This window comes from Marmota flaviventris, chromosome 1 (assembly GCF_047511675.1).
Source record: "Marmota flaviventris isolate mMarFla1 chromosome 1, mMarFla1.hap1, whole genome shotgun sequence".
Taxonomy (NCBI): domain Eukaryota; kingdom Metazoa; phylum Chordata; class Mammalia; order Rodentia; family Sciuridae; genus Marmota; species Marmota flaviventris.
The window spans coordinates 50482780-50492296 of NC_092498.1; the positions used below are offsets into that span (position 1 = coordinate 50482780).

Sequence of the window (9517 nt, forward strand, 5' to 3'; positions counted from 1 at the left end):
TCTGATATACTACTGTGATCAATTTATAACTCAGCAAGATATCTCGATTTAAGCATAAAATTTGAGTATTTTACCAAAGAATAGATGGCCAATAAACACATGAAATAGTGCCCAATATCATTAGTAGAGAAATTAAAATTCAGACTACCATTCACACTCACTAAAATGACTGTAATCAGAAAGACCAACAATAACAGATGAGGATGTAGAGAAACTGACATGAAATGTTGATGGGGGCAGCCATTTTGGAAAACACTTTTGCAGTTTCTTAAAAAGTGAATTTACCATATAGCCCAATCACTCTACTTATACGTATCTATCCAAGAAACATGAAAATATATAACCACTCTAAGATTTATCTGCTACATATTTATAGAAGTATCATTCATAATCCAAACTTAGAAAAGTTTGGATTCACCAACTATTGAATGTATAAATGAAATACTTACATTATGCAAGTATTAAAATGTACCATGCATACACATTTTAATAGAGTTTTATATAACTATGCTAAAGTATTATTCTTTTGAAGTCCTATAAACAATTATATATATTTTAACACATTCACAAGGATATGTGCATATGTGTAATTACAAATTAGCATTCCTTCAATTTTCAGCTCAGATACAAATCTAGGTTGAAATTCTATCTTTACTCCTTTTTAACTCTGTGCTCCCAGGTTAATTACTTAACTTCTTTGGGTCTTTAGTAGTAAAATATGAGCAATGGTATACACATTAAAGGACTGTGTTGAGGGAGATGATAAAATATTTAAAATGCTTAGCACTGGGCTAGCTAGCATCATGTGAGTCCTTAATAAATTATACCCAGGATTATTACTTATCATTTTGTGTTTTATCTGAAGATCTAATTTTTTACTAGTGCTCATGAGGTGGGGAAGGAAGCCATTTGGTGCAGTGGACAAATTTACTTCTGCCTTCCCAGCTGTCTGGTTCAAATATTTCACTTAATCTCTCAGAGTCTCAATTGCCAAAATCTGTAAAAGAGGATCATGTTATTTATCTCACAGGACTTATGACTAGGAAAATTATATGAATGTGCTTTGTAAATTGTGAAGTACAATAAAATTATAAAGCGCTGTATTATTATGATCTCTGTCCCATCCCCACCACCTACATTATATTTATACAAGACCAGAAAATCTACCACTAGGGTACTGCAGAATCATGGCTCAACCTCTAAATTGATAATGAAAGAATCTCTTCATGGCTGTGGTAGTAGTGGCAGGTCGTTTTTGAAATATATTTTATTCCCTTGCTTTTGAACACAAAGTGAGAGGAGCCATGTTACTCCCTATCTGAAACACTCTCTGCCTGTCCTCATAAGCTATCAGGCTCAGCTAAATATGGCCCTGGCCACTATGCTAATAATCCCCACTGGTTCTGAGACCTCCATCCACCACCGATGTGACATTCTTTGTGTTCAAATGTCTAGCTGACGTGTGATGCTTAAAACAGCCCATGCTTTCACCCCCTCTGCATTGTCACAGCCCTGGATCACCACTCTTAAAAGGCTACTGCAGCCACTCCTAGCACCAGTTGCCGACCAGCCTGCCCGCCTGCCTCCCTGCCTGCCTCTGGCTACCTTGAATGCCTAGTTCTTCCAGCTCCTTGGGGGTCTGACGAAGCAGGGACCATGTCTACCTTTGGCTACAGAAGAGGACTTAGTAAATATGAATCCATCGATGAGGACGAACTCCTGGCCTCCCTGTCAGCTGAGGAGCTGAAGGAGCTAGAGAGGGAACTGGAAGATATTGAACCTGACCGCAACCTTCCGGTGGGGCTAAGGCAAAAGAGTCTGACTGAGAAAACGCCCACAGGGACTTTCAGCAGAGAGGCACTGATGGCCTATTGGGAAAAGGAGTCCCAAAAACTCCTGGAGAAGGAGAGGCTGGGGGAGTGTGGAAAGGTAGGCTCCTTGGGACTTTTCCTTAGCTGCTCCCACTGCCCTTCCCCAACCCCAAGCCCAGACACTCTGTTTCCTCTAACTTTTCAGTCCTCATGACTTTAACCTTCTTATAATTCATTTGTACTTATTACTGAGACATTTCTCAGGCTGAAATAGACTTGTAACTTTTGTAGCCACCCATGGATCATACTAGTTTAAAAATTCTTAGCTGGGCCTTTTTTTTTTTAACTAAATGTGGGAACCTCAAGAGGGAAATTATTCACAATCAAGGTATGAGTTTAAATATTTTGCCAAACCTAAGTCTTATTTTAGTTGAAAGTTGGTGACAAGACATAGTATCTGTTTCTGTGTAGTTTCTATTCAGTTCCATTTGTTCTGTGTTGCTTTGACTGCAGTAATGGCTACAGTAAAAAAAATAGTTCCATGTTTCTAACACCAAGAAGTGTAGGCTGGTGGGAAGCCCTTGGGGCTGAGCCAAGGGGCTACTACTCCTGCTCTGTCCCCAAACAGCTAAACTTTGACTAGATGGTCACTTCTGTAGGATTCTTTCTATGTGTACATTGAGGGAGCTCAGTACATGTATCTTTTGTGAATCAAGAAGCCCTTTGAGATTTCGATAAGTTCTAGACTTCTTCAAAAAAATGCACGTGTGTGTGTGTGCAAACACACACACACACATACACACACTTTTGCATACAATTTCAAAATGATGAAAGCCCTTTAAGGATCCAGGTTAAGTACGCTTATGGAATCATCCCTGAATCCTTTCTATTTTATGATGGTGATTCTTGAGGCTAGGAAACGTGGTCTTATCAGAGACCTCAGGTTTATTAAGCTCTTATGTACTGCCCAGTAAACAGTGACTTTCAATCTGCCAAAAAATCATGACTGGAAGGAGGTTCAAAAAACTATGCTCTGGGAAAGTCATTAGACCAAGAAGGATGTTATAATGTAAGAAATGTTAACATAACAAATAATTCTGAATTTGTGGAAGAATACAAATCAGGAGAATAGTTTAAAATTCTTGCACTCCATGGAAATCACCTACAATCAAAATGGCTTCATGCCATCCACAAGCTGCCACAGTACTAATCTTGGTACTGTTGGGTGATCTTGATGATAGGTGTGTGAGACACATTTGCAGCAAGATAGATATGTGTGAGTTTTGTCCACGTCAATCATTGCAGGAAGGGCCACTGGGATCAGAACAGGGTCTGCCAAAGCCACAGTCACGGCCTGTATTAAGAAACTAGAAGGGGAAATGAGAAGGCACACACATGACCAGTCAGGATTTGGGCCGGTCAATTCCTCCACAATCATAATGTTAAGAAGTTTTATTTTTTATTTTTTTGTTTTTAAATCTGATGTGGGAATGATTGTTAAAAGTTTGGTGAAATAAAGTGGCATGTTTATTACAGTTATTAAAGAATTTCCTTCATAAAAAGAATAAAATTGTCTTTGAATACCCAGGACATATAGACAACTACAGCAATAACCCGACAAAGGCATTTTAATGTCATAATGTCATGACAATGGTGGGAACCAAAGGACAAGCTGTTGTCAGCTGTTGGTGAAACCCACCTGATCCTGCCAAAGGTTTTGCTGATCTCTGCCAGTGGCTTATCAGCCCAATTAGAGAGGCTGTCTTGTTTATGAACTTTGATTCCTTTCTCAGCTAGTTAGCTTTCCTCCCACCACACTTTCCCGTATCTGGCCAGCTGTCCCTCTAGTCACAAGGAGTTAAGGGCAGAAGCTTGCTGATGGAGGGTGTAAATCCATTCCCAGCACAGGAAAAGACTCAAAGCAGCTGAGGAGGGCAGAGGAGCAGGGCAGCTGTGTAAGTGACAAGCTGTACATCAGGGACCATGAGAAGGAGCTGGGGGTTTGGGGAGGTCAGGCTCCTGGCTCTGTAAAGGCTTATGAAAATCCTGTGCAATACGTGGCTTCTGCCCACCCTGGTTCACACAAATGTGTGCTGTGTGAAAGCTCCAGGGGCCCAGATGGACACACAATGGTCCAGCCATCCAGCTCCCCTCATTTGAGTAGCTGTGGGATCTCTGCAGGTGCCAGTGAGTTTCTTCACATTATCTCATTTCATTCTTACCCTTTTGTGCAGGAGAAGTGAGACTAGGAGAGCTTAAGAAACTTATTTGAGGTTAACAGCTTGTAAGAAGAACTGAAATTCAAACTAGATTTTGTTGGCACAAAGACTATGGTTCTTAAAATTGTGGGTGCCCAGCCAGTAGCATCAGCATCACTCTGGAACTTCATAAAGCTGCATGTTTCAGGGCTACCCAATGTCTTCTGAATGAGAAACTCTGGGAAGGGAACCCATCAGCCCTCCAGGTGATCATGACTTTAAAAATCACTTAACTCTACTGTAGTTTCTTTGAGACAGAGAAGTTTAGTGAGTCACCTAAAGTCAACCAGATTTTGTTTTATTTTGCTTTATGGGCAGAAACAGAACCAGAACTAAAAACCAAGTCTCTTGCCTCTTTGTTCATATAGTGATGCCAGAGAGGCGATCAGGAGAAATGGCTGGCCACCTCCCTCTTGTAGCCCTACTCATTCTCTAAAAGTACGTGCTTCTCCCTATTTTCTCCCTGACCACCTCCCCGTTCCCACCTCACCACCCAACTTCCCACCTCCATTCTCCAAAGTGATGGCAAACAGGACATGTATATCCCCCAGTGCAGGAATAATTTATAAAGTTTAGAGGCAAAGTTTCTGAAACTTCATGTCCACTTCCCCTCTCTAGGTCCCTTTCTGATGTTCTTCTTCTAGACATTCCCCCTTATGAGGTAACTGACCATCTCAGATGGCTCAGGACTATCTAGATTTTACAACTAACAATCCTGCATCTTAGGAGGCTCTCCAGACTAAGACACACAAAGCAGGACAGTTGACTGACTGCCTTACCTCCACCCGACCTGATCATGCTTTCTCCAAGGTTTGGTCCCAACAGTGAGCAGCTGTTAATCCATGTCAGTTTAGATTCCTTCAGTAAACAAAACATTTGTGGAGTCCCTGCTACATGCTAAACACTGTGCTAGGTAAGCAAACCTGACATGGTCCCTGCTGTCACGGGAATAAGAGTCTATTAGAAAAAATAACACGTATTTATAATAAAATGTGATAGGTAGTTTGTTGGGGGAGATAAAATACTATGGGGAACACATTGCAGGGATAATTTGAAGGAGCATCAAAGAAAGCTTTCTATGAGGCATCATTTAGGTGTTACCTGACAACTCACATTGCTAGATAAAGGATCAGATATTATCTTTCCAGGTATATTTCGAGGGGGAAACATCTCTTGCAAATAGAGCCTAAAGGACTTCTGAAAACCAAAGAGCATGAAATGTAATAGTGGCAGAAAAGGCAGCATACCTTGGATTTTGAGAGAGATTCCTTTTCTCCAAAGGCTAAAAAACTAAAACACACTTTCAGACATGTGTGCATACACACACAAAATTGACAGGGGCTAGGATTATAAAAACATGTATAAAGGGATTTGGGGTGGTAGTGAGAACTGTCTGTCTGCAATTCTTCCTTCCTCCAGGTAATCCATTTATTCCACTGCTGGCCCTCTCTTACTCCTCATCTATGCCAAGGGGCTTGACCACAGCCAAACTCTTTCTTTGTGTGTGTGTGTTGTTGAGATGTGACTGGTAGAGAGCCACCACCAGTCCCCCTTCCCCGACACACACACACACACACACACACCATCCCTCTCCTTTCTGCTCCCAAAGAAGTAAGCAAATTAAAACTGGATAAGTCATCCTAGGAGGGGCTGACCCCTTCCCAGGCCATCACTTGGTGCCTGCCACTCCACACAAGTAGATTTCTGGAGACTATTTTGTGATAGCAACTGGGCAAACAAACTTGGAGACAGCTGCAGTGTTTTCCAAAGCTTGATGCACATGCCTTAGGCGGCAGCAGCCCTTAGAGTCGAAAACAACCTTCCAATGTAGAGGGAAGCTTCAGAGCTTTGGAGACAGGGGAGAACCCAAGGGCTTCAGAAAGGATAAAGGACTCAAAAGAGAGCATGAGGGAAAATCAGGCTCTGTCAGCACTTTCCAGACATTTTTTTTTTTTAAATCATTAAAGATAACAAGAAAAAGAAAGAAGGGGTCATGTGGGCGTCTTTGTACAGTGAATCCTGTAAACAGGAAAGACAAAGACAGTATGAAATTGTGTTTACCTGAAAGTCCTTTGTAAATGATATGTGTAAAATAACTTAAAAACACCAGACTGGGCAAAGACTTGCTTCACAATTTTCTACTATTTTCTGCTGATCTGTTACTGGTTAGAATCTAGTGGGTGCCAGAGTGATCTTCTTTCCCTCCTGGTTGTCTGCAGTCCATCTCACTGAACTCTGAGCTCACTAGAAGTTTCCAAGTGATTGCTGGAAAAGGTAATCTGAATGTTTTTCTGCATAGAGCCTGGTTTTGACCTCCCTGCTGTCAGGAGCAACAGTTCACAGGTGATATGGAGGCTCTGGGTCCCTGGGCCTGGCTCTATCACAGAAGTAGATAAACGTGGAGGAGTAAATGACACCTCAGCTTCTGTCTACACTGAGACAAGAGAAGCAGAAAGCAATTGGCCCAGGTTACATATGCTATTGCCAGAAAATTTGGGGGAGAATTTTTTAACATTAGATAAAGCAAACACATTACCACAGTGTGTGTGTGTGTGTATGTGTGTGTGTGTGTGTGTGTATATATATATAGATAGATAGATAGATAGACAGATAGACAGACATATTTTATTTTTTTGCTCAGGATGGAGAAATAAGAAGGGACCAAGCACTGATGCCAGATGGAGGCCTGAATTTGCTAACTCTAAGTAGACAAGGAATCAAGTAGTGCAGAGCCCATAGTGGGAAGACAGAGTAAATTATCAGTAGTTTTCCAAAATTGAGGTTCTGACCATTTGCTCACATGGCAAAATGATAATATATTGGTACTCAACAAGTCGAATGCTTGATATGCTGTGCAAAACAAATGCGCATAGAAAAAGTTGTTTGATGGTTATATAACAAAATATGGACCTTGGCCACCTCAAGGAGAGAGCTCAGAAGCAGGGGATTATTAATATCTTTCATTATAGACTTGTTACTTGTCATATGCTACTGTTATAAATTAATAAAATGTGCATTAAAACTCTCCAGGTTGCAGAAGAAGACAAAGAAGAGAGTGAGGAAGAGCTAATCTTCACAGAGAGTAACAGTGAGGTTTCTGAGGAGGTGTATACAGAGGAGGAGGAGGAGGAGGAACAAGAGGAGTCGCAGGAGGAAGAGGAGGAAGAGGAGAGCGAAGAGGAAGAGGAAAGAACCATTGAAACCCCCAAAGGGATCAACGGAACTGTGAACTACGATGGTGTCAATTCTGACCACTCTAAGCCAAAGACATTTAAAAGTCAGATAGAAAATATCAATTTGACCAACGGCAACAGCGGGAGGAACACAGAGTCACCTGCAGCCATTCACCCTTGTGGAAATCCGACGGTTATTGAAGATGCTTTGGAAAAGATTAGAAACAATGACCCCGACACCACAGAAGTCAACCTGAACAATATAGAGAACATCACGTCGCAGACCCTCACCCGCTTTGCCGAGGCCCTTAAGGACAACACGGTGGTGAAGACGTTCAGCTTGGCCAACACGCACGCTGACGACAGCGCGGCCATGGCCATTGCGGACATGCTCAAGGTCAACGAGCACATCACCAACGTCAACGTGGATTCCAACTTCATCACAGGAAAGGGGATCCTGGCCATCATGAGGGCTCTGCAGCACAACACGGTGCTCACCGAGCTGCGCTTCCACAACCAGAGGCATATCATGGGCAGCCAGGTGGAGATGGAGATCGTCAAGCTGCTGAAGGAGAACACGACGCTGCTGAGGCTGGGATACCACTTCGAGCTCCCAGGACCAAGAATGAGCATGACGAGCATTTTAACGAGAAATATGGATAAGCAAAGGCAAAAGAGGATGCAGGAGCAAAAACAGCAAGAGGGATATGATGGAGGATCCAACCTTAGGACCAAAGTCTGGCAAAGAGGAACGCCTGGCTCTTCACCTTATGCATCTCCCAGGCAATCTCCCTGGTCATCCCCCAAACTCCCCAAGAAAGTGCAGACTGTGCGGAGCCGACCTCCATCTCCTGTGGCCACCCCACCTCCTCCTCCACCTCTTCCTCCCCAGAAGCTGCCTCCACCTCCCCCTCCACCCCCTCCTCCTCCTCCACCTCCTCCAGCTCCCCCTCTCCCAGAGAAAAAGGTCATCACCAGAAATATAGCAGAAGTCATCAAACAACAGGAGAGTGCCCAGCGGGCACTGCAAAATGGACAGAAAAAGAAAAAAGGAAAAAGGGTTAAGAAACAGCCAAACAATATCCTAAAGGAAATAAAAAATTCTCTGAGGTCCGTGCAAGAAAAGAAAATGGAAGACAGTTCCCGACCTTCTACCCCACAGAGATCAGCTCATGAGAACCTCATGGAAGCAATTCGGGGAAGCAGCATAAGACAGCTAAGGAGGGTAAGTCACCCCAGAACAGAACTTCAGACACAGAGTTAATAAGTGAGTTGTACCCCGTTGCCTGGTGGTACCAAAGTCACCTCTCCAAATACTTATTAGTATTCTAAATATTTCAGTATGTGAGAGCAAGTATACCAAGCAAGGTGTCAGGCGCAGGTACATGAATAAGCACATTTCCATTTGAGGGCCGTGCTTGAGCCACCTGCTTAGCACCTCAGTTTTTTAAGGGCCAAGACCCCTTTAAAACATTCCAACATATAAAAAATCCAATTTCCTTAATATGAAAGTCAGGGAGTACAGTCTACATTCCAAGAGGATTCATCACTTGTCAAAAATTTTAAACAAAGTTGCAAGCAGGACAGCCTGATGTATAATATAAAATGTGGATTTATATGCAGCAATAATCAATCTATATTTGGGTTTTTCTCACAATATACTGGTAGAGACAGACCCTATGGATATCTATCTATGTGTGTGTGTGTATGTGTTTTGTGTTGCTTCATTGAAAGAAATTCCCTGTATTTGTAGGTGGAAGTTCCAGAAGCTCTGCGATAAAAACAGTCTCTAGAAGAGTATGCAGAACTGTTCATGGTGTTAAGTAAAAATACATCATGGGATGTTTTCAGTTGCCGCCTTTAATTTGAAATGTTCTCTGACTTTAAAAATAGCTTCACCCAGAAATTCCAAAGAGAATTTAAAGGAACAATCAGCATATTTCTTCTGTAAATATGAAAATAAAGTTTTGGGTTTTTTTTTTTTAATTTTCGTGGGATTTGTGTGGACAAGAAGTGGTTAAAAATGCTCTTCATATCTCTGGATGTGTTGGTGACTTGGAGCTGTCAGGAGTTTAAGAAATGTGCTATTATTTTTGTAATCCAAATAAATTTGGATCAAAGGGTTATTTTTTCTTTTTTAAAAAAAGTCAGACTAATATTTTTCTGTAAGTTGGTACATTTGTCAGATATGTATGTAACATTGCTGAATATTAAAAATATTACATTCTCACTCAAAAGGTTTGAGTCCTTAGCATTTGCCTTTTGTTATTTCATT

At 41.8% G+C, this 9517-nt stretch overlaps 1 protein-coding gene across 1 annotated transcript; it reads left to right on the forward strand.

Moving 5' to 3' along the window:
• The first annotated feature begins 1656 nt into the window (after nucleotides 1–1656).
• On the forward strand, nucleotides 1657–9022 carry Lmod2 (leiomodin 2). The gene is made up of 3 exons (XM_027926282.2): nucleotides 1657–1933; nucleotides 7107–8467; nucleotides 8996–9022. Exons 1-3 carry the CDS (start codon nucleotides 1657–1659, stop codon nucleotides 9020–9022), a joined length of 1665 nt encoding a protein of 554 aa, XP_027782083.1.
• Nucleotides 9023–9517: the final 495 nt, after the last annotated feature.

What these genes read in the sequence shown, in the direction of transcription:
- Lmod2 (XM_027926282.2), top strand. Translation starts at nt 1,657, where the DNA reads ATGTCTACCTTTGGCTACAGAAGAGGACTTAGTAAATATGAATCCATC. An exon ending in GGGGGAGTGTGGAAAGGTAG is followed by an intron (nt 1,934 to 7,106) that starts GCTCCTTGGGAC and finishes TCCAGGTTGCAG; the next exon opens with AAGAAGACAAAGAAGAGAGT. An exon ending in GCATAAGACAGCTAAGGAGG is followed by an intron (nt 8,468 to 8,995) that starts GTAAGTCACCCC and finishes CTGTATTTGTAG; the next exon opens with GTGGAAGTTCCAGAAGCTCT.